Source organism: Sinohyriopsis cumingii, chromosome 2 (assembly GCF_028554795.1).
Source record: "Sinohyriopsis cumingii isolate HCF-2022 chromosome 2, ASM2855479v2, whole genome shotgun sequence".
NCBI lineage: Eukaryota > Metazoa > Mollusca > Bivalvia > Unionida > Unionidae > Sinohyriopsis > Sinohyriopsis cumingii.
This window is the reverse complement of record NC_142962.1, coordinates 52,134,716-52,162,395: the sequence shown is the minus strand read 5'-3', so window position 1 is coordinate 52,162,395 and position 27,680 is coordinate 52,134,716. Positions and strand designations below refer to the sequence as shown.

General features: G+C 37.2%; 1 protein-coding gene across 4 annotated transcripts in view; it reads right to left on the bottom strand.

The window, feature by feature from the left end:
* Nucleotides 1-27,680, bottom strand: part of LOC149804849 (spectrin beta chain, non-erythrocytic 5-like) — a 338,094-nt gene that overhangs the window by 119,109 nt on the left and 191,305 nt on the right. For all 4 annotated transcript variants that reach the window (XR_016416849.1, XM_089945259.1, XM_089945279.1 and 1 more), the window contains exons 31-43: nt 27,115-27,242; nt 26,299-26,458; nt 24,891-24,968; nt 23,092-23,231; nt 21,203-21,326; nt 19,044-19,190; nt 17,529-17,702; nt 15,756-15,845; nt 15,082-15,212; nt 13,314-13,500; nt 5,597-5,797; nt 4,894-5,010; nt 4,393-4,506 (exon numbers count right to left, since the gene is read on the bottom strand). Coding sequence is in view for 3 of the 4 variants with exons in the window: in XM_089945259.1 (XP_089801385.1) it covers nt 4,393-4,506; nt 4,894-5,010; nt 5,597-5,797; nt 13,314-13,500; nt 15,082-15,212; nt 15,756-15,845; nt 17,529-17,702; nt 19,044-19,190; nt 21,203-21,326; nt 23,092-23,231; nt 24,891-24,968; nt 26,299-26,458; nt 27,115-27,242 (1,791 nt within the window). In the remaining variant the exon portion in view is untranslated. The remainder of the gene's footprint in view (nt 1-4,392; nt 4,507-4,893; nt 5,011-5,596; nt 5,798-13,313; nt 13,501-15,081; nt 15,213-15,755; nt 15,846-17,528; nt 17,703-19,043; nt 19,191-21,202; nt 21,327-23,091; nt 23,232-24,890; nt 24,969-26,298; nt 26,459-27,114; nt 27,243-27,680) is intronic.

The window sequence follows — 27,680 nt, the reverse complement described above, 5'->3', positions numbered from 1 at the left end:
GTCCATATTTTTGAGAGAGATGAATGAGGTTGAGATGGGTCAGAAATTCCATACCATGTAAGTGGACTAAGTGTGACATGGAACAGTGTGTGCATGTGTGTGCGTGTGTGTTTTTAACATAGCTTTAACAATTTTTAGTGCAGTGTGGCAGTTGATATTGATAGCTCTGGGGATTGATGAAAATGGAGAAGTCTGGCACCAACCAGAAGCTTCTTTGTGGGTTGTGGGGTTAATAAGTCATTGGTGGTTGCTGGAAGGCATGCAAAAAGACATTTGTGTAGCCAAGGTTCTGATAACCCTATCTACACCTTGGCAGATCAAACAGATCTATCAGTGCCTTGTCATAACAACATCTGTTGGATTTTATGTGTTGCCTCCCTTAGAATAAAATGCCAGCTAACCAATATCATGGTGCATTGTACATCTGCCGAAAATGGTGGTTGCAATTGACCTAAAAAGAATACTGTGCAAGTTTAACATCAAAAGTATGCCTATATACCAGAGGGAAGCCATTACACGTGTATTTGAGTGAAAGATATTTGTGCAAACATGGACCTACACTGGAAAATTGCTTATTTATCAGTCCATTCAAGTTGTGTCCTCCCTTCGTCTCAATCATGTAGAAACAGTTCAAATCTGAACAACTTAATTTTGATTGGATGCTGTGGCTTGAAATTCACAGACCCAAAGCATATAAATATCTGCTCGATTTGCCAAGGTGTAAATAGAGTTATCGGAACTTTGGCTAGTGAAGATGGGAAAAGAAACTGTTTCCCTTTATTAAGCTGAATCCTAGAGTGAGAAGTGTACTGCCATCTGAAACTGGGTTGTGGCTGAGTCTGCTGTCTTTGAGTGAAATTCAGCCACCAATCCCTTGGCTTCTGATTATCTCCCCATTGCTGCAGAGAAATGCAGAGGTCGAAAAAGTGGAAAAGGAGGTAAGGAGAGCTAGAGGGGTGCCTCATGTGCTGCCTGCTTCTGCACTTCCTCTCTGCTTCTGATGAACAGCAGCAGCAAACCAAAGGGTAAAAAAGGCGTGAAGCCAAGGAGTGACAGGGCTTCAGAGATGATGAATGCAAAAACATGTCTTGTGTCTTGTCATATAAAACCGAGATTAGAGGAAGACATTTGTGCAATGGCCTAGGAATGAAACTCTGGCCCTTTTCATGACTTTGGCTCTGCATGCCATCAATTCCCATGCATGCTCATTGCCTGTTTTTCCAGGCAGGCAAAAAACTCGGCAATGTCATCAATTATTCAAGCAATGATGATATCATCATATTACAAAAAAGGTTAAAGTTGCATTGAACACCCAGCAATCTACCTTGTTGAACAGTGGAGCTGACATTCGTACTGCCATTATTATCTTGAAACATCGATGCTGTACATATCTGAGTGTGTGTAGCAATTGAAATAAGACACAGGCAACAAGCTTTCCATGAAGATGCCCGTGAACAAGCCTGGTCTGTATTTTGTCCAAGAGATGACCAAAAATCTTTAGAATTTATCCTGACTCTGGGAGAAGTCTATAAGAGGGATATTCTTCATCATGTCCAACATCTATCGAACCTTGATTTTATAGTTCTCGCTTGCACACTGAGACAGCGTGCATTCAAATAGCATCAAAATCCAATAAATTTACTGCAGCCTATAAATTGAATTTTGTCCTCTCCATGGTATAATTCGATCAAACATTTTCCTGCGATCACTGCTGTGTTGTCCTTGTCCAGCAATTCTTTCATGTACATGCTCATCAATCCAAGTGGGATGAAAGTATTAGTATTATCATTTTATGTCTCAGTCAGTATTTTTCCACCGGATACACCAATAATATTGAGCCTGCCAAATGTACTGGTTGCCAGGCAACCAATACTGTATGCCCTGCTGAAGGCTAAAGCCAATCTTTGCAGTTGACTGGCCTGCAAAACAGATTGGTTATACCAGTCCCTGTATGGATCATTGTTGTGGGATTTGACGTCTTACATGTATTTTCCATTGGAAAGACTGATCTCCTATGGCTTGGTATGCACAGCCAATCAAAGGTTGAACTGAAAAATCACCAACTAGGATGATGTCATGAGGTAATGATGGCTGGTAAGAAAAATACACTAGACCAGTTTCATAGGCCATGCTTGGGCATGCAGGGGGACTTATTGGCATGTAGGGGGACTTGTGAGCATCCAGAAGGATTCATGGGCATGCAGGGGGACTTATGCCCACTGAAGGGGAGAGGTAAGAGGAACTTCCTTGACAATAGTGAATGTGCAGTCATCTCTTGAAATAACCTTTTCAATTGTACCTACAGGAAACATATTAGAATGGTGTAGCATGGACACAATTGGCACCACCAAGCTGACTGCCTCTAGCTGCCGGGATATGAGAAGAGTATTACTGGATTCAAGCAGTTGCAGAGCTGTCCTTCATAACATTAATGTCATATGGGAATGTAATAGATGGAGGAATATTTAAAGTAAACACATACTTTTCAATTTGATAAATATTTACTCAAGAAATACATGCAAATATTACGAGATAATAGTTAACCCCAAATATAAGACCTAGATATATTACTGCTCATTCATTTTAACATGCATGGGGAATTTTCGAAACTATGCTGTAATGGGCAGACAAGAGTTGATTACATTTTCTTAAAGAAAAGGACAGAAATATGATCCTACTTGCTTAATATTAAAATATCTTGATTAAACGAATGTTTGATATGTCCCTAATTTTGTCACTAAAAATAGCGGTCAGTAGGTGGAAATTTGAAGTCATCATTAAATGTGCAAATCTGAATAAGAAATCATACATTTATATTATTTCCATGAATACAAATATTTTTACAATAAATACCACAATATATGATGAAATTATGACTACTGGTGGCAACACTTTATAAACTAAATGCCAATTAAAGAAGTTTTGTTAATTAAATTTGTTATAACTTTACCATTAACTTAGGTTTTAATGTAACCCTCATTATGCCCTCATCTATTTAACTGTGGAAGTGACAATCAGGTGTCAGATAAATGCCAGCAAACATTTCAACAAGAACCTAGCTAAATGCTGGCATTATTTTGTGAGCTGTTGGGAACACAATGGTCTTTGATACACAAGCTTATGAACCATACATATTTCTGATTTTCCTTTCTTTTTGAATGTATTGATATATTTTTTTTTCTCACTAGATGAAGTGTTTTTCAACCGCCTGTGTTTATTAGTACAAATAACATGTAGCAGAATTTAATCATTTTCATGTGTGATCAACAAATATGTAGTGACATTTAAAAATCTTGAAAAATTAACCAGTGCAAAAATATTAATGTGTTGGATCCACTAGTTTATGAGCTACGAGTTCATTTTGTACTTACTTAAAATGGATACATGTGGGTAATAATAAGAGGGAGACAACTCAGATTTACTGATATACAAATTTGTGAGTGCTGCATGTCAACTTGATTTGTATTAAAAATGTTATCAATTTACTAGCTTCATTTAACTTCTTACGATCTAACATCCACTAGTATTCAAATCCACTGAATGAATATTTGTGTAAGACAAAGAAAATTATAATTTTCATTCAACGTATGTTGCTAGCACCACTTTCACCCCCATTAATGTTAATAAAAATTTGTTTCCCTCACTGTCTCATGCCCTCTTATATTGTGGTCAATGTTTAAGGACCCCACTAATAACGAGTTATTGTGTGACAGGTGCATGAACTATTTGCTCCATAAATCTGAAAGTTCTTCAAGTTCCTGTAGTTCTCAAAGAACCTAATAGTTCTTTCTTGTATTGAGAAGAGTAATTAGTGCTTTGTAAAAACATGTACACTGAATCCAACAATTCTTTTGTACTGGATAATCTAATAATTATTTCAAAGAATAATCAAAGAAATCAGTTTCATTAAATTGTTTTACAGATGATATTTCAATAAATGCAGTCCTTATTCAGGAGGCATCACTGTACATGATTTGCAATAAGCACTGGGAGATGGAAGTAAATGTAACATATTGGATAACATGTTCAAAGAGCTTTACCTGCTCGTTGGGCAAAATCTAAAATTATAAATGACAGGAAATCTCATGAGAATGAAAATAAATAACATACAAAAATGTTTGATGCAAAACACTACGAAAACATCTTATGAAGTAGAGGTAATAAAGACAATCAATATAGAAAGTCATTTTATTATGTAATTTCTGGACTGGAATACAATTATATTATTTCATACATACTAATAAGCCCTTCATGGTGGAAAAGTTGGTTCACAATTCAGTTACTTTTAAACACCTGAAATTTCTCCCATCAAAAAAGTCAAACATACTGTACAGCATAGCATTCAAAAGAAAGGATGACTAGTGTGGATTAAAGTCCACTTTGTTGACTTACCTGAGTTTTGCGTAGAGCTGCTGGGTCCTGACACCCGATCTTGAAAAGTCTCTGTGCCTCCTTCCCAAGTCCATTAACAATGCCTTGATAAGTCTGCACATCTGTCTCCAGAACCTTGCAATAAATGTTAAATAAAAGATTTACCCTCTTTTCTTATTATCATTTCCATTAGTCTTTCAGAGTCTTTTATGAGCTCTTAAAGTCAGCAATTCTTATGGTTTCCATGGCAACAAGTGAATTACAGTGTATGCCTCTTGGTTTAACACTGATCACTATCATAAAATTCATGAGAATAACTTTCCAACTTCTTTTATATTTCATTAAAAACAATAACTACAATTTAATTTTTTTTCAGCTTTTCAGGAACTGTTCAATGCATTCTCTCATTCTCTGACTGAATGCTATAAATGGCTATGGAATGTGTTCTGATTCAATGCCGCACTTTCATGATATTTATAAACACTAGAGACTTCTGAACTTGATCATTGGAGGCATCAATACCTTATTTTTGGCCATGAGTCTGTCTGCAGCATTTTCATCTTTGCCATAATCAGTGCTGGAAGCCAGGGCCAACTTGTCATTGATCCAGTTTTCTATCTCTGCAACCTCGGACAGATACTAAAAGATAAAAGAAACAAAATATTTATCTATGTAGTATCTACCAAATGGTAAAAATGTAAACCCATAGAAGACCATTACTGTATTCTTTTGTTGCCTATTTTACTTTTAAAACAGTCCAGGATATTAAATAGTATACTCATTATAAAGTATGCATCATTAAAGATAGTTACAATGGTAGATTAGTGTAACCTAACTTGTACTGCTGCAGAGTAAATACCATATTTTACCATCATTAACAAACAAATGTGAACAACATAGACTATGATCTGATCACAGAAAGCACCAGCAGATCTGGTTTTATGGTATTTGTCATACCTATGATTTGAAACAGAGTAAACCCTGATCTTACAGTACATTAGGCAATTCCAGATCTGTGCCTTTGACATTTGGAAACAGTTTGTGATATTACTAGAGAAAATATAGTTATGCATTTTGTATGTCTCACTAATACATAACGATGAGAGAATGCATATTTTCTCCTTAAAAGAACAAGCAAATAGTCTGGATTGCCTATTATATACTGTTTCGAACATGAAATAAGAAAAGCATATTTATTTAAGATCTTTTCAGATCCAAAGCTTGCCTTCTGAATCTGCACCGATAGGTCAAGGTTCTTTCTGCGGATTTTGGCCTTGTTAAGTAGGTCATCCCAGGACACCTGCACTTCCTGGCACTTGTCCTTGATCGGTTTGGCATTCACATGGCGTTCTTCCATCAGTTTGTCTCCACGGGCCAGCACCTTCTCAATGATTGGCTGGTGTCCATTCATCTCCAACTCAAGTTTCTGCAATGTGATGTTGAAAAGTCATCTTTCTCAATAATTTTTTAATGTATGTAATTTGCATACAGTTACTTAACACAGATGCCATGGACAACCATTTCTTGCACACTGGAAATATTTTCTTAATATTCCCACAAGCCAGATAGATCTATCTTATCCAACAGTTAAATAGGTTTATGTGCTATTAATTTGACATCATTAACTAATTGATGTCATCAATGCATGTATCATATTATTGCCTTTTCCTTTGGGAACTGTTCTCCTGCAGTACTGCCAGATGAGTATAGTGCTCACTAGAATGGGCATAATTTTGGGAACTGTTCTCCTGCAGCGTTGTCAGGTGAGTATAGTGCTCACCTGAATCAGCATAACTTTGGGAACTGTTCTTCTGCAGTGTTGTCAGGTGAGTATAGTGCACACCTAATCAGGCATAATTTTGGGAGCTATTCTCCTGCAATGTTGTCAGGTGAGTGTAGTGCTCACCTCAACAGGCATAATTTTGGTAGTTAAAGTATAGCATCCCACAGCTGAATGGGAAATGCATACTGTCATAAAGAAGATCCTGGAGGCTAGCTAAATAAAACTAAGGAATTTATTATATAATGTATTGATGTGATGCACAAATTGTACACTGTTTCTATTTATAATGTTTTTGCAGGGGAAAAAAGCACATATTGAGCAAGATAAATAATCTTCCTCACCTGTGGACAAGACATCAAGATCTGACTTTCCAGAAGTAAGATTAGTACCTGTGACTTAGCATGCCTTGTCAATAGGGAAATCTAACCCTTTGGGAGTCAGATTTGTACCTGGGACATAGCAAGCCTTGTCAATAGGGACATCTAACATTTTGGAAGTAAGATTTGTACCTGGGACATAGCAAGCCTCATCAATAGGGAAATCTAATCCTTGGGAAGTAAGATTTGTACCTGGGACTTAGCAAGCCTCATCAATAGGGAAATCTAATCCTTGGGAAGTAAGATTTGTACCTGGGACTTAGCAAGCCTTGTCAATAGGAAAATCAAATCCTTGGGGCATAAGATTTGCACCTGGGACTTAGCAAGCATTGTTAATAGGGAAATCTAATCCTTGAGTAGTAAGATTTGAACCTGGGACATAGCAAGCCTTGTCAATAGGGAAATCTAACAGCTGGGAAGTAAGATTTGTACCTGGGACTTAGCAAGCCTTGTCAATAGGGAAGTCTAACAGTTGGGAAGCAAGATTTGTACCTAAGACTTTGAAAACCTTGTCAACAGGGAAATCTAACAAATGGGAAGTAAGATTTGTAGCAGGGACATAGCAATCCTTGTCAATAGGGAAATCTAATCCTTGGTGAGTCAGATTCATACCTGAGACTTAGCAAGCCTTGCCAGTAGGGAAATCTAATCCTTGGGGAGTCAGATTTGTACCTGAGACTTAGCAAACCATGTCAATAGGGAAATTTTACAACTGGGAAGTAAGATTTGTACCGAGGACTTTGCTAGCCTAGTCACTGACAATAATGTTATCTCTTCAAGTTATATTTCCATACTCTGCCCACATACAAGGGGATGATTCTATTAGTCTTGCTGGCTAATTATGCTCCGATTTATCCTTCCTGCAACAAAATTGTATCATTGTCCATGCTGACACCACTAATGGCTCTTACATCTAACTGTGTCTGAATACCATCTACAGTGTGTTGGACTTGCACAAAGGATGTGCAATATCGGCTACAGTGGACCAGACATTCATAAAGGACACATACTACCTGCTACAGTGGACCAGACATTCATAAAGGACACATACTACCTGCTACAGTGGACCAGACATTCATAAAGGACACATACTACCTGCTACAGTGGACCAGACATTCATAAAGGACACATACTACCCGCTACAGTGGACCAGACATTCATAAAGGACACATACTACCCGCTACAGTAGACCAAACATTCATAAAGGACACATACTACCCGCTACAGTGGACCAGACATTCATAAAGGACACATACTACTCGCTACAGTGGACCAGACATTCATAAAGGACACATACTACCCGCTACAGTGGACCAGACATTCATAAAGGACACATACTACTCACCACAGTGGACCAGACATTCATAAAGGACACATACTACTTGCTACAGTGGACCAAACATTCATAAAGGACACATACTACCCGCTACAGTGGACCAGACATTCATAAAGGACATATACTATCTGCTACAGTGGACCAGACATTCATAAAGGACACATACTACCCGCTACAGTGGACCAGACATTCATAAAGGACACATACTACCCACCACAGTGGACCAAACATTCATAAAGGACACATACTACCCGCTACAGTGGACCAGACATTCATAAAGGACACATACTACCTGCTACAGTAGACCAGACATTCATAAAGGACACATACTACTTGCTACAGTGGACCAGACATTCATAAAGGACACATACTACCCGCTACAGTGGACCAGACATTCATAAAGGACACATACTACTTGCTACAGTGGACCAGACATTCATAAAGGACACATACTACCTGCTACAGTAGACCAGACATTCATAAAGGACACATACTACCTGCTACAGTAGACCAGACATTCATAAAGGACACATACTACCCGCTACAGTGGACCAGACATTCATAAAGGACACATACTACCCGCTACAGTGGACCAGACATTCATAAAGGACACATACTACTTGCTACAGTGGACCAGACATTCATAAAGGACACATACTACTTGCTACAGTGGACCAGACATTCATAAAGGACACATACTACCTGCTACAGTAGACCAGACATTCATAAAGGACACATACTACCTGCCACAGTGGACCAGACATTCATAAAGGACACATACTACTTGCTACAGTGGACCAGACATTCATAAAGGACACATACTACCTGCTACAGTGGATCAAACATTCATAAAGGACACATACTACCTGCTACAGTGGACCAAACATTCATAAAGGACACATACTACCTGCTACAGTGGACCAAACATTCATGAAGGACACATACTACCTGCTACAGTGGACCAGACATTCATGAAGGACACATACTACCCGCTACAGTGGACAAGACATTCATAAAGGACACATACTACCCGCTACAGTGGACCAGACATTCATAAAGGACACATACTACCTGCTACAGTGGACCAGACATTCATAAAGGACACATACTACCCGCTACAGTGGACCAGACATTCATAAAGGACACATACTACCCGCTACAGTGGACCAGACATTCATAAAGGACACATACTACCCGCTACAGTAGATCAGACATTCATAAAGCACACATACTACCTGCCACAGTGGACCAGACATTCATAAAGGACACATACTACTTGCTACAGTGGACCAGACATTCATAAAGGACACATACTACCTGCTACAGTGGACCAAACATTCATAAAGGACACATACTACCTGCTACAGTGGACCAAACATTCATAAAGGACACATACTACCTGCTACAGTGGACCAGACATTCATAAAGGACACATACTACTTGCTACAGTGGACCAGACATTCATAAAGGACACATACTACCTGCTACAGTGGACCAGACATTCATAAAGGACACATACTACCCGCTACAGTGGACCAGACATTCATAAAGGACACATACTACCCGCTACAGTGGACCAGACATTCATAAAGGACACATACTACCCGCTACAGTAGACCAAACATTCATAAAGGACACATACTACCTGCTACAGTAGACCAGACATTCATAAAGAACACATACTACCCGCTACAGTAGACCAGACATTCATAAAGGACACATACTACCCGCTACAGTGGACCAGACATTCATAAAGGACACATACTACCCGCTACAGTGGACCAGACATTCATAAAGGACACATACTACTTGCTACAGTGGACCAGACATTCATAAAGGACACATACTACCTGCTACAGTGGACCAAACATTCATAAAGGACACATACTACCTGCTACAGTGGACCAAACATTCATAAAGGACACATACTACCTGCTACAGTGGACCAGACATTCATAAAGGACACATACTACTTGCTACAGTGGACCAGACATTCATAAAGGACACATACTACCTGCTACAGTGGACCAGACATTCATAAAGGACACATACTACCCGCTACAGTGGACCAGACATTCATAAAGGACACATACTACCCGCTACAGTGGACCAGACATTCATAAAGGACACATACTACCCGCTACAGTAGACCAAACATTCATAAAGGACACATACTACCTGCTACAGTAGACCAGACATTCATAAAGGACACATACTACCCGCTACAGTAGACCAGACATTCATAAAGGACACATACTACCCGCTACAGTGGACCAGACATTCATAAAGGACACATACTACCCGCTACAGTGGACCAGACATTCATAAAGGACACATACTACCTGCTACAGTGGACCAAACATTCATAAAGGACACATACTACCCGCTACAGTGGACCAGACATTCATAAAGGACACATACTACCTGCTACAGTGGACCAAACATTCATAAAGGACACATACTACTTGCTTCAGTGGACCAGACATTCATAAAGGACACATACTACCTGCCACAGTGGACCAGACATTCATAAAGGACACATACTACCCGCTACAGTGGACCAGACATTCATAAAGGACACACACTACTTGCTACAGTGGACCAGACATTCATAAAGGACACATACTACCCGCTACAGTGGACCAGACATTCATAAAGGACACATACTACTTGCTACAGTGGACCAGACATTCATAAAGGACACATACTACCCGCTACAGTAGACCAGACATTCATAAAGGACACATACTACCTGCCACAGTAGACCAGACATTCATAAAGGACACATACTACCCGCTACAGTGCACCAGACATTCATAAAGGACACATACTACCCGCTACAGTAGACCAGACATTCATAAAGGACACATACTACTTGCTACAGTGGACCAGACATTCATAAAGGACACATACTACTTGCTACAGTGGACCAGACATTCATAAAGGACACATACTACCCGCTACAGTAGACCAGACATTCATAAAGGACACATACTACCTGCCACAGTGGACCAGACATTCATAAAGGACACATACTACTTGCTACAGTGGACCAGACATTCATAAAGGACACATACTACCTGCTACAGTGGACCAAACATTCATAAAGGACACATACTACCTGCTACAGTGGACCAAACATTCATAAAGGACACATACTACCTGCTACAGTGGACCAGACATTCATGAAGGACACATACTACCCGCTACAGTGGACCAGACATTCATAAAGGACACATACTACCCGCTACAGTGGACCAGACATTCATAAAGGACACATACTACCTGCTACAGTGGACCAGACATTCATAAAGGACACATACTACTTGCTACAGTGGACCAGACATTCATAAAGGACACATACTACCTGCTACAGTGCACCAGACATTCATAAAGGACACATACTACCTGCTACAGTGGACCAGACATTCATAAAGGACACATACTACTTGCTACAGTGGACCAGACATTCATAAAGGACACATACTACCTGCTACAGTGCACCAGACATTCATAAAGGACACATACTACCCGCTACAGTGGACCAGACATTCATAAAGGACACATACTACCCGCTACAGTGGACCAGACATTCATAAAGGACACATACTACCCGCTACAGTAGACCAAACATTCATAAAGGACACATACTACCTGCTACAGTAGACCAGACATTCATAAAGGACACATACTACCCGCTACAGTAGACCAGACATTCATAAAGGACACATACTACCTGCTACAGTGGACCAGACATTCATAAAGGACACATACTACCTGCTACAGTGGACCAAACATTCATAAAGGACACATACTACCCGCTACAGTGGACCAGACATTCATAAAGGACACATACTACCTGCTACAGTGGAACAAACATTCATAAAGGACACATACTACTTGCTTCAGTGGACCAGACATTCATAAAGGACACATACTACCCACTACAGTGGACCAGACATTCATAAAGGACACATACTACTTGCTACAGTGGACCAAACATTCATAAAGGACACATACTACCTGCCACAGTGGACCAGACATTCATAAAGGACACATACTACTTGCTACAGTGGACTAGACATTCATAAAGGACACATACTACCTGCTACAGTGGACCAAACATTCATAAAGGACACATACTACCTGCTACAGTGGACCAGACATTCATAAAGGACACATACTACCTGCTACAGTGGACCAGACATTCATAAAGGACACATACTACCCGCTACAGTAGACCAGACATTCATAAAGGACACATACTACCCGCTACAGTGGACCAGACATTCATAAAGGACACATACTACCCGCTACAGTGGACCAGACATTCATAAAGGACACATACTACCCGCTACAGTGGACCAGACATTCATAAAGGACACATACTACCCGCTACAGTAGACCAGACATTCATAAAGGACACATACTACTTGCTACAGTGGACCAGACATTCATAAAGGACACATACTACCCGCTACTGTAGACCAGACATTCATAAAGGACACATACTACCTGCTACAGTGGACCAGACATTCATAAAGGACACATACTACCCGCTACAGTGGACCAGACATTCATAAAGGACACATACTACTTGCTACAGTGGACCAGACATTCATAAAGGACACATACTACCTGCCACTGTAGACCAAACATTCATAAAGGACACATACTACCCGCTACAGTGGACCAGACATTCATAAAGGACACATACTACCTGCTACAGTGGACCAAACATTCATAAAGGACACATACTACCTGCTACAGTGGACCAGACATTCATAAAGGACACATACTACCTGCTACAGTGGACCAAACATTCATAAAGGACACATACTACCTGCTACAGTAGACCAGACATTCATAAAGGACACATACTACCCGCTACAGTGGACCAGACATTCATAAAGGACACATACTACTTGCTACAGTAGACCAGACATTCATAAAGGACACATACTACCCGCTACAGTAGACCAGACATTCATAAAGGACACATACTACCTGCTACAGTGGACCAGACATTCATAAAGGACACATACTACCCGCTACAGTGGACCAGACATTCATAAAGGACACATACTACCTGCTACAGTAGACCAGACATTCATAAAGGACACATACTACCCGCTACAGTGGACCAGACATTCATAAAGGACACATACTACCTGCTACAGTAGACCAGACATTCATAAAGGACACATACTACCCGCTACAGTGGACCAGACTTACAGAAAGGACACATACTACCCGCTACAGTGGACCAGACATTCATAAAGGACACATACTACCCGCTATAGTGGACCAGACTTACAGAAAGGACAGGATCAAAATTTTGCATCAAACACTCAGCAAAGCAATGTGTCAAGACAAATTCATGACCCTCTCGAGGAATACTCCTATCCTACACTGATGCATATGAAAGCTTCTATTATTCCAATACCTGATGTTTCTTCTGCAGGTTCTGTGCATCAACAAGACTTTTGCCATACTCTGTAGAGGCTGCGGCAGGAAGTCTCTCTTTGATCCACTGTAACTCCTCATCAGCATCGAATCGAAGTTGGTGGTACTGCAATGAATCATGGAGCTTTTGTTTTCTTTGCTTCACAGCTGGTTTCAGCTGCTCAAATCTGGACAGTGTAGAAAAAAACTGAGTTGTCAATGATGGGGTGTCATAGCAAATGACTATGCTTACTACAAAAGTTCTGGAGAAGGAATACATAAAGGTGTGTGGGGGTACTATTTGGGGGTCCTATTTTGAGGTAATATTTGTGGGTACTGTTTGAAATGGTCAAAAAGTAAAGTAGAAGAAAATAAATTGATCTAGTGAAACCTTGACTGATCCTGTGATTAATCCCTGGATAATCCTGAGAAATCTCGATTGATCCTATCAAACCCCAACTGATACTTTTAAATCCCACCTGATCATGTGAAACCCTGAATAATCCTGCGAAATCCTGACTGACTCTATCAAACCCTGACTGATCATATGAAAGCCTGACTGATCCTATGAAATCCTCATGGGGTGTATGAACAAGAACACAATACCACTAATGCTGCAATTTAAACTTGTTGATTACATCTAACTTTACTATTACTATTTATGCTGCAGTGGAAACTAGTTAACCCTTTACCTCATAGAGCATAGTGACAAAGTGCAGCTCGCTATACATAGAACACAGGTTACCTAGTTGACCGCATATGCATAGCTTGCCTGTGAACTATTAAGCAATGTAGTGTATGTTACATTTAACAGCAATTTTAACCATTTTACATTTTTGGTACACATCTATTACATGTGGAACAATTTAAGAGTAAAGTCCGATTGTTATAGCTGTGTAATTATTTATCACGGAAGAATTTGTTATGTGCTTTAAAATCTGGAGAGAATTCGTTCACCGTCATGTCAGTGAGGCCATGTGACCAACCGTAGAGCTGCCATTTCTCATACTCGAAATTTACAAGTTTTTCATCTGTGTCTACATCACTAAGTCATCTAAATTTGATAATTTATAAAAACTAATTGCAGCCTATATCAATATCATAGCCTTTACCTAGGTTATTGAATCTTTGATAATTTTGATTCTAATCATGAAAACTTCTTAAGTACTGAATGAAATCCGCGACCGCCATTTTGGTGAGTGGAGATTACGACCCAGTTACTTTAAATAGCAGATATCGACCAGTACATAAACAGTGACCATGTGATCTGACGTAATTGTCATTCACAGAAATGAATGTAGTATCTAATAAGGGGTTTTCCCCGAAGGTGGCGCTACGAAAACCGGCGTAAAATGGCTGATGTTTACAGCAGATGTCAAAAGGCGCTTCTATGGGACTTTTGTAGAAGCGTCAAAAGTCGCTTCGATGCGACTTTTGTAGAGGCGTCCAAAGACGGTTGTATGAGGTAATGGGTTAATTCTATCTTACTTTTATATTACTGTTTATGCTGCAATAAATGGTAGGTCACGTAAAATTCTGACTTCACAATCCTTGTTCAATTAATTATAATGGCAGTTTATTCTAAGATCTTGACTCTCAGAGTTTGTGACCAGAAAACTGGATAAATTTTATCCATGATAATATCACCAACCCACCATAACCCCATGACCTGCAAAGTCCATATACCAAGTTTGGTGTTTATCTAGTTATCCCTAAATGGCATAGATTGCTGAATGTGGTATTACTGAGGACTCAGAAATCATGCTCACCTCTTGTTGAAATTGTCCACAGCTTTCAGGATGCCAGCTTTGTCAAAATGACCAGCATTGGCCAAAGCCTGACCTTGGGATACAATGCTCTGAATCTGGTCAGCAAGCACTCCAAGGTCATTCTCCAGACCCTAGAGAGACAAATACAGGAATAAGTCTAAAGTTCTAATGCATCATCATCTACATCACATCTACAGATAGGTACATACCATCGTCATGAGAAGTCAAGCAGCTACTACATTTAGACAGGTAGATAAGCAGACAGACAAAAAGATGGAAGGATGAATTGATAAACTGACCAATATCTACCAATTTTATCAAAATATAGCTAAAAAATCTAGCATTTTTATCTTTGGGTATAAAAATATATAAAACTGAACTTTCCAATCACTTTTTACATCCAAGCAATCAGGCATATCAACTGATTTTTCCCCTAGCATTATTATCTCAATAATGGCAAATGTAAGCATACAAAGTTACAATATGCTTCCCACATTAAAAAATATATCTTATCAATTAGCAAATCTGAAAAATATTCAGACTATAAATCTAATCCTAAAGAAATATTGTCTTTTAAGTTTTCAAAGAATGCGCGGGTAAGATATTCGTTAAATAATTTGTCCTGTTATCTCGTAGAATGGAAAGCTAAGGAAGATCAAAATTAAGTTGCTTACCTGATGTTTCTTGAGTAATTCCTTGACTCCTCTAAGATCCGAGCCTACATCTTGACTGGCCACTGACTTCTCCATCTCATCCAGTTTGTCCTATTGTACAAAAACAGTATATCATGCGTATTCTATATTTTATGTATGTTACAAGAATAACTAAACATGGTTTGTACAGAAAACATGTTTTCGCAACACAAGGTGCTATGTTATACCCCTATTTGTACTGGACTTATAACAAGAAAAACAGAATTTACTATTTTGATCATCACAAACATTGTGCTGCATATAGGAATACTTGTTTTAACATTTACCAATATAGGTGAGAAAAAAAGCCAGTCCTATTTTCAGTGCAATGAAACAGATCGGGTTCCAATGCTACAAGGTGACAGAGAAACAAACAGAAATTTGGTTAAATAATGCATTGACCAGCTATTTTTATTGCACTAGCAAAGATATGGTGTACTCTGATGAATGCAATTATAATCAAAATTTAAAAAAGGACTTACAATGATATGTCATACCCTTTGTAATTTTTTATTGAATTACGAGAACCATGAAATAATAGTTTCACATAAAATCTATTCATTCTCTTCTTTTTTAAAAAGTATTGAAACTTAAAAACAGTTATATAGAGCAAAGATGATCAACACTGTCCATTATTCTGTGCTTTTGCTTCCATTCTGTACAATCAGATTCTTTTCATAAAGTAATCTATGCATATGTGTGTGTGTGTGTGTGTCAAAGAAGCTGGCTTATGAGCAGCAGATACTTATTTCATGTATAAAACAGCCCTGAAATGTAAAAAGTCATCTTTTTGTGTATCTGGAAAATTATGATTGCCTGCTGACACAGACCTGACATGGGCCATCAGTCAGTATCCTGTTGACACAGCCCAGACTTTGGCCATCAGTCCATATCCTGTTGACATAGCCCTGAAATGGGCCATCAGTAAGTATAATGTTAACACAGCACTGACCTGGGCCAGCATTCAGTATCCTGTTGCAAAAGCCCTGACATGGGCCATCAGTCAGTATCCTGTTGACACAGCCCTGACCTAGGCCATCAGTCAGCATCATGTTAGTACAGCCCTGACTTGGGCCATCAGTCAGTATCCTGTTGACACAGATCTGAACTGAGCCATCAGTAAGTATAATGTTGACACAGCACTGACCTCTCCCATCAGTCAGTATCCTGTTGACACCACCCTGACTTGGGCCATCAGTCAGTATCCTGTTGACACAGCCCTGACTTGGGCCATCAGTCTGTATCCTGTTGAGAGCATATTGATGGACATACTGTTTCAGTTTGCTTTCACTGTCCTGCAGCTTGTCTGAGAACTGACTATTACTTTGGTATGCTTATGATGACATCATATTGTTGGGCAGCCAGTCATAGTTAGCTACCTTTTTCTGTAAGCTGTTTGCTGTGGTGTGCTTAAAAGAGCAAAGCCACTGCTTGTTAAAGATATATAATTAAGTAGTTTGTCATGGGTTGTGGTTGTTGTCCTTCATTCTTTCTAAGAGCTGTGCACTTGTATGTTGTGATTACCTGGGCACCAATAAAATGGTTTATTTAGTGCATATTGCTAGTATAACTGGATTAGTTTGTAGCCTTTGTCATTAGACTTTCTCAGGAGCTGTCCCCCCCCCCCAACACCGTGTTGTGCTTACCAATCAACCAGTCAATGCCTTCTTAAAGGTATGTTGTTGGGTAGTCTGTCTAAATTTGTTACTCATACTCATGCAGGAACTAACTGTCCTACCATCATGCTTTGCTTACCTGAGCATCAGCCAACGCCTTGTTGAGGGCGTATTGTTGGGCAGCCTGTCTCAGCTTGTTGCCCTTGTCCTGGGACTTTTCTGAGAGTTCCTGCCACTGAACATCCAGGTCTTCCAGGGTGTCACGGATCTCACTAGATTTGGGGTGATTGTCATCTATCATCCCCTTACCTTGCTGAAAATGTCAATCAAAAATCTTATTGGAATTATGATTTGAACAGTTTTCTTGCTAAAGTTAATATTCAAAAACAGCAAATATTTTTTTTATGTAATAACAATGTATGCTGCTGATTCTACATTTTCTAATATGGGCTGTCTTGAATACACACATCTCCTCTTCAACTTTGCTTTTTCAATTTTTTCATGCCTGTCTAACTGAATGATATCGTGTCTCTGTAACACAAACATTCCAACATGATAGTTATTAATTAGGATTAATCCAGAAATAGTTATTAATTAGGATTAATCCAGAAATAGTTATTAATTAGGATTAATCCTGAAATGTTTTAAGGGACTTTTCCAAATTCAATTGAAACAAAGCAAAAGGACCAAAGACAGGTATTATTATTCATCAATGACATGGAACATGTGGTGGTAATGCACTTGGTTTCTATCTTTCCTGACTTAGGTTCAATCTGCGGTCCCATGCCATGTAAAGGTAAATGGTCCTTAATTCAGAGATGATGTTATCTTTCATGTCCTTGAAACATCAAGTTTAAATTGTGTAACTTCTTTGAACTTACAGTGCAAACAAACTTGTATAATAATGTGTTATCACATAATACAGTGGCAGATCAGGGTCAATTTTTGGGGGTTCTATGATTAGTTGAAACAAACTACAAAAAATCCAGATCTGCCAATTATGTGATGACAAACCTGGCAGCAGTATGTGTTCTGCAGTTGGATTTAATTGATGCCTGACTGTATACAATGATTTAATTGATGCCTGACTGTATACAATGATTTAATTGATGCCTGACTGTATACAATGATTTAATTGATGTCAGACTGTATACAATGATTTAATTGATGCCTGACTGTATACAATGATTTAATTGATGTCAGACTGTATACAATGATTTAATTGATGCCCGACTGTATACAATGATTTAATTGATGCCTGACTGTATACAATGATTTAATTGATGCCTGACTGTATACAATGATTAATTGATGCCTGACTGTATACAATGATTTAATTGATGTCAGACTGTATACAATGATTTAATTGATGCCTGACTGTATACAATGATTTAATTGATGTCAGACTGTATACAATGATTTAATTGATGTCAGACTGTATACAATGATTTAATTGATGTCAGACTGTATACAATGATTTAATTGATGCCTGACTCTATACAATGATTTAATTGATGCCTGACTGTATACAGTACATACTTCATTCACATTTGAGATGTCTGTAACAAAAAAACGTTTTTAAATGTGAGATGTCAGAGTGTTTTCAAACTTAGTTGTCAGATCATTTCAAGTTTGATGCTGACAATATCCATACCACATTCAGTTGCTGCAAATGGTCGGCATTGGCCTTCAACTCCAATTCAAAGGCTTGGTGTTTCTTCAGCTTCTCTTGCAGATTACTCAAATCGCGGTATGATTCATCCTGTGCCGTCTTCAATTTGTCTAACAGCCATGAGGATAGCTATGCAAATGATAAAATGACTTTAATTTGTCTTACAGCCAAAAGAACAGCTACACAAATTATAACAAAATTACTTCAATTTGTCAAACAGCCAATAAGGATGGCAATGCAAATGATTAAAAAAACATTACTTCAATTTGTTTAACAGCCAAAATGGATGGCAATGCAAATGATAACAAAATTACTTCAATTTGTCAAACAGCCAATAAGGATGGCAATGCAAATGATAACAAAATTACTTCAATTTGTCTACCAACCATGAGGATGACAATGCAAATGATAACAAAATTACTTCAATTTGTCTAACAGCCAAGAGAATGGCAATGCAAATGATAACAAAATTACTTCAATTTGTCTAACAGTTAATAAGGATGGCAATGTAAATGATAACAAAATTACTTTAATTTGTCTATCAACCATGAGGATGACAATGTAAATGATAACAAAATTACTTCATTTTGTCTAACAGTCAAGAGGATGGCAATGCAAATGATAACAAAATTACTTCAATTTGTCTAACAGCCAAAAAGGATTGCAAAGCAAATGATACAAAAATATACTTCAATTTGTCTAACAACCATGAGGATGGAAATGCAAAAGATAACAAAATTACTTCAATTACTTCGATTTGTCTAACAGCCAAAAAGGATGGTAATGCAAATAATAACAAAATTACTTCTGTATAATTGCAATGGAAGTAGCTGGTACAGGAAAGTAACATTTCCATTGGTCAGAATGTTACCACATGATCAAAATGAATTGCGTTCATTTCTGTATGAACTGTAAGGAGAACTACTTTTCCACTTCTATAAATAGAGTCAATGTACAGCATAAGATAAACACTGCCAGTGAAGGCAGACACAAAGTAAGCATTAAAAGAAAACAACATTCTTACATTTTTTTATAAAAATAATTGATTGGTTGAAGGACTGGTATTATGATGACTTATTACGATCAAGCAGGACAATCCCAAGTGCTATATATAGCTACATAACAGAAAAAACCCAAACATGTATTACTACGCTCAATTAAGATTTCTATTTTTTAATGATGCAAACAAAATAACATAACGAATAATTGAAATTTCAATTATAAGAGTTTAACGTTTTTTATGAGTTTATCGTGGTATAAACTGTCAGTTGCAAACTCACGCAGCTTACATAATGCCCTTCGGGCATTATTTGCCGTGTGAATCGGTAACTGACAGTTTATACCACGATAAACTCAGAAAAAACAATGTTAAACTCTTACTTGTCTAACAGCCAAGGGATGACAATGCAAATGATAATAAAATTACTTTAATCTGTCTAATAGCCAAGAGGATGTCTATGTAAATAATAATACAGTTACTCAAGTTACATACTGGAATTTACATTCTATAAGATAAGAGGGCAATCTGCTAAAAAAATAGTTTATGGGAAGATGAGGGTTTTGTTAATTGGGGACTCCATAGGTTGCAATAACAGTAGTTAGATTTGCCTTTGTGATGAGCAAGGAAAAGCAGGTGCAAAATCTTTTCTACCTTCTATCTTTAAATAAATTGCTCTTTGTTTCCTATCTCAGCTTCATTACCTACTTGCTATCTATCATGTTTTTTTGTATACCTTGTTCTTTACAACTCCACTAAATACTTGTTAAGGGTAACAACACTATTTTACTATGAAGATGTTGTCTTATGAACTCCTTTTGGAGTTTTAAAAGCTTTTGATTAAAGTTGAATACATTCAATTAATATAAGTCATTCTACAAGTGACTATCAACAGCCAATTGATTAACAAGACTTCTAAAAGTCTACAGTGATTAATGTAAAACCTCTAAGTTAACAAAAACAGATAACAGGCATTGCAAAGTGAGCTTTTCTGCACCATATGCCAAGTCTAAATTTATTAAAAACTTAAAAATGAAAGCCTTTCAATTTTGATTTTTAAAACAGTAATCATTAGCATCAGTTTCATTTCTAAAAATCAAATTAAATCTTTACATCTCCACTGGTATTTTAAGTATCTGTTTACCTCTTCAGCATCCCTTTTGAACTCCTGGAAAACAAGAGACCCAAGAAGGTCTCCATGTCTAGCTGCTGCTTTGTCCTTGATTCTTTGGCGGTGCTCCAGGACGTAATTTCTCCTCTCATTGATCCTGGATTACAAACAATATAGTAAAAGAACGTATGTGGCACTATACAGTATGAGTCTATAATGGCCACTCAATAAACCACACAACTGTCCGTAATTGTCTGGTATCCTCACTATAGCACTTAAATTTCAAAGTGAAAGAATGGCAATGCTTAGAAATGTGCTTCATTAACAGGTGTTCTTTATATCAAATGTATTCCCTTACGACAGATATTAATGTATCTTTCTTCCAAATATCCATCTGGAAAAATCTACTTTGTACTCAAACTGATGAGCTAATCATTTGGTCATGAGACTGGAATGTAAGCAAAATTACTGTTTTTTTCTTCAAGGCCAAGAATTAGGAAATTCGGAACAGAAGAACCTGGATTATCCTGGCAATTTAGGATGTGTTACTAGAGGTTCAGTAATTGGATTATTAGGTTTATCAAAGTTTCAAACAGTACAGGGGTCTTGTGGAAGTAATGTTAGTTTGAAAGGAAGGATATTTCTGATTTAGTACTTGAAATAAATTTGACTTCTGTTTATCTGAATATCAAACCATAGTAAAATGCCTATTATCTGAAGAGTTCAGTCAAACAGAATTTCACCATGTCTCCCACATAATTTAAATTCCAAATGTGTTAATACAGATTATCTGGACACAAACTCCTTGTCTCACAATGGGTCTGGATGACTGACATGTTACTGTAGTATGGATGACTGATGTGTTATTGTAGTATGGATGATTTACATGTTACTGAAGCATGGATGACTGACATGTTACTGTAGTATGGATGATTGATGTGTTACTGTAGTATGGTTGATTTACATGTTACTGAAGCAGGGATGATTGACATGTTACTGTAGTATGGATGATTGATAAAGTATGGAGGACTGACATATTACTGTAGTATGGATGACTGATGTGTTACTGTAGTATGGATGACTGATGTATTACTGTAGTATGGATGACTGATGTATTACTGTAGTATGGATGACTGATGTATTACTGTAGTATGGATGACTGATGTGTTACAGTGTAGTATGAAGCCACTGATATTACAGATATTTTTAAGAATGACTCACAGTCATTTGATTTTAAAGCTTTTTCAACTGGCAGTCAGATTTTATCCAACATATCTAATGGCATCAGTGTGTATATGATGATTGGTGGTTGGCTGGTTGGTTGTTAATGACATTTTCAACACATTATAGGCTACATCATGCCAAGAAAATGGAAAATGTCTTTCCCAAGGACTCACCATGGCAGACAACAAGACAGGTCTGGACATGAAACAATGATAATTGGATTACCAGTCTAATGCTAACAATGGAGCAACTACAATTCCTGTGTATCATATGAATCAGACCAGGATGCAATTCTGTTTATGTAACTGAAACTGTACTCCACACTTTACAATCCGTCCCAAATCAACATGTCATTAGATACATAGTACATTTCGTAGAGTAACTGTACCATATATACTTGCTTATAAAAAGTCATGTCCAACTGCAAACAACAAAGACCCAGATCTGGTACTACATAATGCACCAGCACATCAGGGTCTATGTTGTTTGTTCAACTGATGGACTCGGCTTAAAAGCAAATATATATGGTATACGAACATGGTAAATAGATAAACAGTCAGGTTAATAACTAAACTAAGAATACAACAGTTCTCTCAGAAAAGTAAGTTTGATACATAGATTTTATATTTCTTAATGTGCTTCTTTTGACTACAAAAATAATGTATGCACCCACTATTCTGACTTCAAAATATACTAACCTATCACTATCTGGGTGACCTTGAGCAATCAGTTTGTCAGCCAGGTCATTGAGTGCTATCAGTTTCTCATCTTGTGCCTGGAGTGTGCTCTCCAAGTCTTCCTGTCTCTTAAACAAGGACTCCACATCATCCACTGTACTCTGCAGAAGGAACCCAGACAGACAATCAGTGACAATATCATATCTTTAAACACTGAAAATCATCTGGCACAAAACTTCAAAATATCTGAAATTGCCAGAAGCCTTAAAAACACAAACAGGCAAAACAAGTTTGTAAATGTTGCTGTGATAAATAATTCAGTTTTTAAAATACTCAAATCTCATTTATCCAACCTCTTTTTATATGACAACATGATTCATACAGCCATGTAAAGTTCTTTTTTCTCAGGAAGCTTTCAAAGACATTCACAGTATTTAGTTCTAATAGAAATTAAATTTTCTTCATATGTTACTTTATCACTATACAAAATAAGAAGAAATGATGAAAAAAAGAACAGAAAAAACAATTACCCTGTGACAATTGCACAAGGATGCTGCTCCATCTGATAATGTGTGTCATTTATCATTTGATCAACAAAATTTTTGGTCATTTTCATTATTTATTACATTTGAAAAAATACATAAATACAAAATTTCTGAATTTAATTAAGTAACATTTTTTAAATAAATTTATGTTTTCTATTCCCATTAGATGAATTCAAGCAATTATAGATAAAATTCAACAAATTAAATTTTTTAAAAATAAAAATGATTTTTTAAATTCAAGGCATTTTCAGGGCAGTTATTCAAATTCAAGTACATTTCAAAGTTGTGTGAATGATAGACAATCATTTTTATACAATACCATGAATGGGAACAATTTCTTAAAAGCCATTCATAAACTGAATCCTTGTCAGCTTTATCCAACATCCTGAGTACAAACAATGTGTTTTGGATAAAAGAGATTATATTGTATTGCAATCAAACTGTTACAAGTTCCAACATTTTCTGAACAGGGAAAATTAATATGTATATTTTAGACCTGTAGGCATTGTGCAAATTATAATAAAGGTAAATACCAGTTGTTAAATCAAGATCTTAAAGCTAAAACTGCCTTTAAATTAAGTAAAGTGCTTTAAAATTGAACTATATTCATGAAATGGAACCTCCAATACATTCATCCAGCACATCCAGCACAAATTATCAAGCAAGCCTTGACATACAGCCTAAATCATTCAAGATTGCTCAAAATTTTTATGTTAATTAGGTAATAAAAGATCCCAGACTTAGAATCAAATTTCAAGCAAAGCTGTACTAAAACCCAAATCCACTATTTCCTTATTTAAACCCAATTATTCTCTGATGATCCTAAATAATGAGAAGCAGCTGCTGCAATCTTCTGCTTCAATGTATGCATCTTTGAATTCAGTTACTAAACTTCAAGAGGCCCCGAGTGGCGGAGTGGTCTAAAGTGCTCTCCGTTACGGATCACTGCCATCTCACCTCTGTATGTGTGGGTTTGAGTCTCGGATTCAGCCAATGTAGGTATCTGAGAAAGCATGCCAGTAGCTTCTGGTGGGTCTTTGGTTCTTTCTGGGGTTTTCCCGGGTTCTTCCTCCACCATTAATACTGACCGCCATGTATAGCCTAATTTGTGCATAAAAATGGCATTAAACCCAACAGCAAGAACAACTAAACTTCAATACAAGGCACCAAGTTGGAAACCAACCTTTTTTCACACAATTACAATTTTCATATAACCATGATTAAGAAAAAAAAAAGATTAGTTCTTGAACCAAAACATTCATATGGCTAACGTACCCCAAGGTCTCCAAATTCCAAGAATTTTGCATGTCTGCTAGTCACAGAATCAATGTTATCAGCTTCCCTGTTGAACATCTGTAATTAAAAAAATTAATCATAAAAAAGAAAATTCAGTGAATTTTTGTCCCCTACCTACCATGATGATGTTCTGAAAGCCCCATGGTAATAACATGCGACCTCGATGTCAGGACTGTAAGTTTCATGGTCTTATCTCAAAAGGCATTAACAGTAAAAGAGGTAAATACAAAATGATCAGTGATGTTGACATTAAAACTCTGCTTGTAATAATGAATAAGTTTAAGTGTACCAAGGTTTATTTCTGTGCTTTAAATAGCTTTTATGATACACTGCAGAAATGAAAGAAACCTTAACATATTGGTGCGTGATTTTAACTTTGAGAATCGGACCCAAATCCTGAATGCAACACATTTCCTAGCAAAATCAGATAGGCATACCAGATTTCATTCACTCCTTCATCTTAAACAGCTCTTAATTTATACAGCAGATGTGAAAATGTGGCTGAGACCTAAACTATGGACCAGTGACCTTGACCCTGACAAGAACTTGAATGTGGAACACAATACACCTTCCAGCAATGATATACAGCTTAACCAATTTAAAGTGGAAAGGAGCATGTAACAGAAAACTCATAATACTGAACAACAACACCATCGTTAAAGATAGGACCTAATTTGGGACCCAAAATACCTGCTAATAAGGATACCAATTTGCATAAATATCTTAATCTTGAATGAATCAAAAGTTATACAGTGGAAACAAAGTGTGATGGAAATTTATGAATGATGGGCAAAAAGTTTATTGGGTAATAGAACCTGAAAATGCTGATTATCGACACGTCAATTATCCAAACATTTTACTCATCTAGACCTAAAGTGTGTCCTCCAGACCTAAAATTTTTATCCATATATTATTTATCTAGACAAAGCTTTTATTACACATTCATTAAATCTTATTTGTCTGATCTCATTTGTAATATGGAGGTTCAAATTATATTTCCCAATCACACACCCAGCCTGGAACTATTTAGATGTTTTCACTGACATCAGTATGCTGAGCTACTCAGATGAACCCAATCCAACAATTACAAAATCCACTATGTTTTGAATGCCATTCATGATGTGTAGATTAAACACAAATATTCAGAAAGCATAAAAGTGGATGTTTTAGTAAATACCAAACTACATGCATGTTTTATTTCAAGATAGAAATTCTTTGATCCAGCTTAATAAGCTGATGTACGAGTAACATCACAGTCTGACGTATCAAATTTATTCCGTTTTCCAACTTGAAACAAAACACATGTATGGAGTCTGTGTATGCATATCTGCCAAGAAATCTGGAAAATTGATGGGCGTATGAAAGAAACTTCATTAAAAAAACTTACTGTTAGATCATAGGCATCCTGCAATTCTTTACGACGTTTTTCCCACATCTGGTCAATAGTTCTCTCGTCTGTGTGCAGCTTCACCATCTTGTCTCGAATATCTTTATCATCTGGATTCCGTTCCAGGAATGACTCACCCAGGGTCAAAGCTTTCTCAAACCTTACAGTAAGAGATATTTATTGTTCAAATGAAAAACGATTTTATCAATTTTCTTTCTCAAGTACGGATATATAATATAAACCTTTCCTAATGTAAATACTACAGTTGAACCTGTCTTGAAAGTAAAGTTACAAATGTCAGTATATTTTTCTTTAACTTATATTCTATATGTTATGAGAATAACAAGCCAGAACTTGAACTATAAATTGAAACAACAACTATCACAAATCAACCACTTTGCAACTTTTTTTACCTATTGATATCAAACAGGCATCCAAATGTTAACAGAACAGACCAAGATATGCCATCATATAATCTTCCAGCAGGTCTGGGTCTATACTCGATTTGATGAAGAATTACAAATAAAAGGAACAGTACAGACCCTGACCTACCAACAAATTATACAATAACTGACCAGTATCATTATACTATTCAAAGTTAAGTGCATGTCATAAAAAGGTTAATACAGTAAAACTGACCTGAAATTATACAACTCATGAGATTGGGTTAAACCTCAACATTTCTTTCATCTTTCAGCCAATCACACACCATGTTAGTTTTGTAAGCTTATTTCTGATTGGCTAAAGGTGAACACTTGATCACAAACTCCAGCTCAGAGTTTCATGATCTTCAGGCCTGGTTTTATTGAATCTTACTTTGGCTTATGAGCTTCAATGTCATCTTTAAGTTCTTCATGCTCTTTGACCATCCTCTCTGCTGTATGAACATCTTTTGCAATTTCAGTAGAGCTCAGCTTGGCTTTTGTTGAAGCTGCCCAGGATATCTACAGAAAGTGACAGGATACCTTATGTAGTTATTCAGTGTGAACAGTTAATGGAGGACTACTACTCAATACATTTGCCAGGGCTCTAAGTGGCCAAGTGGTCAAAGGTGCTCACCTTTACAGATCACTGACATCTCACCTTTGTCGACATGGGCATTTTAGAAAGCTTGTCAGTGGCTTTCTGTGGGTCGGTGGTTGTTCCAGGGGTTTTCCCAGGTTCTTTCTCCACCAAATCTACTGGCCACCATGTGTAGCCTATCATGTGCTGAAAAATGGCATTAATCCCATAAAACTACAACATCCTCATATAAAAACAATAATTATATATATATATATATATATATATATATATATATGTGTGTGTATATATATATATATATATATATATATATATATATATATATATATATATATATATATATATATATATATATATAT